Here is a 3,094-nt window from a genome sequence, read left to right as displayed (position 1 = left end):
TTTTATGTCATACAATATCTCCTTTCCCAGTTTCCCCTTCAAAAAAGAAGAAAAATAAAATAAAAAACAAACCTCGTTCCCTCTCCCCTCCCCTGCTTGACACCCCACCTTCTCCTGCTTACTGTCCCTGGCATTCCCCTTCATTGGGACATAGAACCTTCACAGGGCCTAGAGCTTCTCCTCCCATTGATGACCGACTTGGCCATCTTCTGCTATACATATGCTGCTGGAGCCATCAGTTCCACCATGTGTACTTTTTGGTTGGTGGTTTAGTCCCTGGGAGTGTTGAGGGTACTAGGTAGTTCATATTGTTGTTCGTCCTAAGGGGCTGCAAACCCTTCAGCTCCTTGGGTCCTTTCTCTAGCTCCTTCATTGGGGACCCTGTATTCAGTCCAATGGATGGCTGTGAGCTTCTACTTCTGTATTAATCCAGTACTGTCAGAACATTTCTAATCCCAGAACTGGAGACGCAGAGATAGGAGAAGCTCTTTGACTACCATCTTGACACAGCTCACAGAGAAAGATGCCCTATTCACAGCAGGTGAATGACGACATCATAACAAACAGAAATAGCAGGTGACAGCCTACATTGTCTCCTGCCCTCCACATGTACATACACATACATACTTCATCTATGCACACACACACATGCATACAGATACACAATGAACACATTTAAACAATTATGTGTATCTAAAACAAATTTTATTTACTAGTAATATTTTAATATGTGTAAATGAAATGAAATTCAAATAAACAGGCACATGATATTTTTATATGAGTCATTCAGTAACTGTAGTAAAAAAAAATTGGAACCTTAAATTCACAGTATTTTCATGGATTCAGAGAAATTATAATTAGAGAATAGAATTAAGGCTACAATAAGACATTTAAACTATTCTTGATGAGAGAGAGTAGATTAAAATCTTTTCGAGAGAAGGCTTTAAAAGTCACTATCATCAACGATCTTCTTCGGAGTAAACTCTGCAGCAAGGGAACATTCATTTTACAAAGTAAAAAGGAGAAAGAGAACTCATGTAGAAATATCAACTTATTGTGTACAATTAACTTAAAAGCTCAATAGTACTTAGCAACAGAAATGTCAAAAGAATGTGCATGTGTAATATCACAAATTTTAATTAAGTCATATGAACAATCCTGGTTCACTACATGAACCATTAAAGTTTAATTTTTAAAAAAATTTATTTATTCATTTCTTCGTTCAATCATCTAAATCTCAACTAGAGTCCCTCTCACAAGGTTCCATCCCCATCCCTCATCGCTTTTTCATCTGAGACGGTGTCCCACCCCATTTTATTATCCGACCCAGGCACATAAAGTCTCTGCAGTTTTAGGTGCATCCTCTCCAGCTGAGACTAGACAAGGCAGCTCTGTTGGGGAATGGATTCCATGGCATGCAGCAGCTTTAGGGACAGTCACCACTTGTTGGGGGAATCCACATGGAGACTGTGCTGTACATCTGCTTTATATATGCTAGGGCCATTAAAGTTTAAAAGAAACTGTATTTTAGAAAAAAATAATTGGTGCTATACAGAATGATTCCTTATAGCCACCTGTAAGTCCAATTTCAGGGGATGCCATGACATCTCATCTCTGTGGGTAGCAGGAATGCACAAATACATACATGCTGGCACCACACTCACAGGTATAAATAAATAATAAATGAATAGAATTTTACAGAAATGAAAAAAACTCTTTAGAAGAGACTCTGGTGGTGCTTTGAGTGCATGTTTTTCAGCATAATTATTATTCTGTTATCAGAACTGATTTGTACCAAAGGTGTAATTGTAGGAAAGACATACATCACAAACTTCTGAACCCCCAGGATATCTGGGTCATACATCCACAACAGGACTGAAGTGGATGAGATGATGAAGTCCACCCAGTACATGACCACAAAGAAAATCACCAGCAGCAAGATGGTCTGGGTGGCCCTTTTCTCAGGGGAGGCTCTCAGGTGGCTGATGCTATGAAGATGCTTGCATTGCCTCTGATGCCTGATCAAGATAATCACCATGTATGTGCTTGTAGTCAGCATGACTCCTACAAGAAACACATCTCTGGAGGTTGTCACTGTAAAAATCAATACCCTAATGATGGAGTTCATGCGGAAGAGTGAGCAGGATTTAGTGACCTGCATCTGGTTAGTATCACTCACATTGGTAAAACCACGAACATAGAAGATCCGGTTAGTAGTGTAGGACAAATTGAAAGACCAAATACACAAGAAAACATAGATCATGTATTTTTTTAGTTTTTGTTTAAATTTTGCCAAAAGTGAGGTACTGGGACTGATAGTGACAGCCTGGACCACACTCAGGAGGCAGGTGGTGCAGATAGAGAGGCCTCTCATTACCCTACTAGTGTAAAAAGTTGCCTTACATTTGAAGTCATTCTCGATGTTCAGTGACTCAAATATGTCTGTAAGCAACAGGTCTCCTCCAGTGAGGAACATCATGATGTGAATAAAGGTGAGTTGAAAGGAGATCAAGTCTGTGGGCTTAGGTCTGTGACCTATGAGTATGAAAATATAGAAACAAAGAAGAAACATATTGGCTAAGACTCCAAGTCCAGCTTGGAAATAAAGGACATTCTTGAATGAGAACATAAGTGAAAATTGTATTCATTTTAAGAGCATAGTGAATGTTTATTTCAAATATCTGAAAAAAAAAATACAGTAGACATCAAGCTTGTGTTACACTGGATAATAAGATTCTATCCTCATTTTATTTCCTTACTTGTTAAAGATTGGTTTGTCTATTTAACATTTTTTGTTCCAGATCTTACATCATTGCCTACATTTTTATATGCTTTCTATGTATCTCCTGTATACGTACAATATTATAGACCATAAATACAATCACACATATTTATACAGACTTCATAATTTTTGAGCTTTTATTAACCTTGAGTCTCACACCTTAGAAATCCAATCCTATTCATTTATATTGCTTCATTTCATACTTAACACCTAAAACAGTCATGATGAGCACAAAACATTAATCACATTTTACATCTGAATAAAACTTATGTTGATTTAGAAAATAGTTACAACAATATAAAAAAAATATTG

General features: G+C 37.4%; 1 protein-coding gene across 1 annotated transcript; it reads right to left on the bottom strand.

Annotated features, from left to right (window-relative positions):
- Positions 1-1,623: 1,623 nt before the first annotated feature.
- Positions 1,624-2,670, bottom strand: LOC116098142 (putative vomeronasal receptor-like protein 4). Its single transcript, XM_031380858.1, has one exon. The coding sequence runs from the start codon at positions 2,627-2,629 to the stop codon at positions 1,718-1,720; it is 912 nt and encodes a 303-aa protein (XP_031236718.1). The 5' UTR covers positions 2,630-2,670; the 3' UTR covers positions 1,624-1,717.
- Between the last annotated feature and the right edge of the window lie 424 nt (positions 2,671-3,094).

This window comes from Mastomys coucha, unplaced genomic scaffold (genome assembly GCF_008632895.1).
Source record: "Mastomys coucha isolate ucsf_1 unplaced genomic scaffold, UCSF_Mcou_1 pScaffold20, whole genome shotgun sequence".
NCBI classification, from domain to species: domain Eukaryota; kingdom Metazoa; phylum Chordata; class Mammalia; order Rodentia; family Muridae; genus Mastomys; species Mastomys coucha.
Note: the sequence above shows the minus strand (reverse complement) of the source record. Positions and strands in the feature narration are given on the sequence as shown.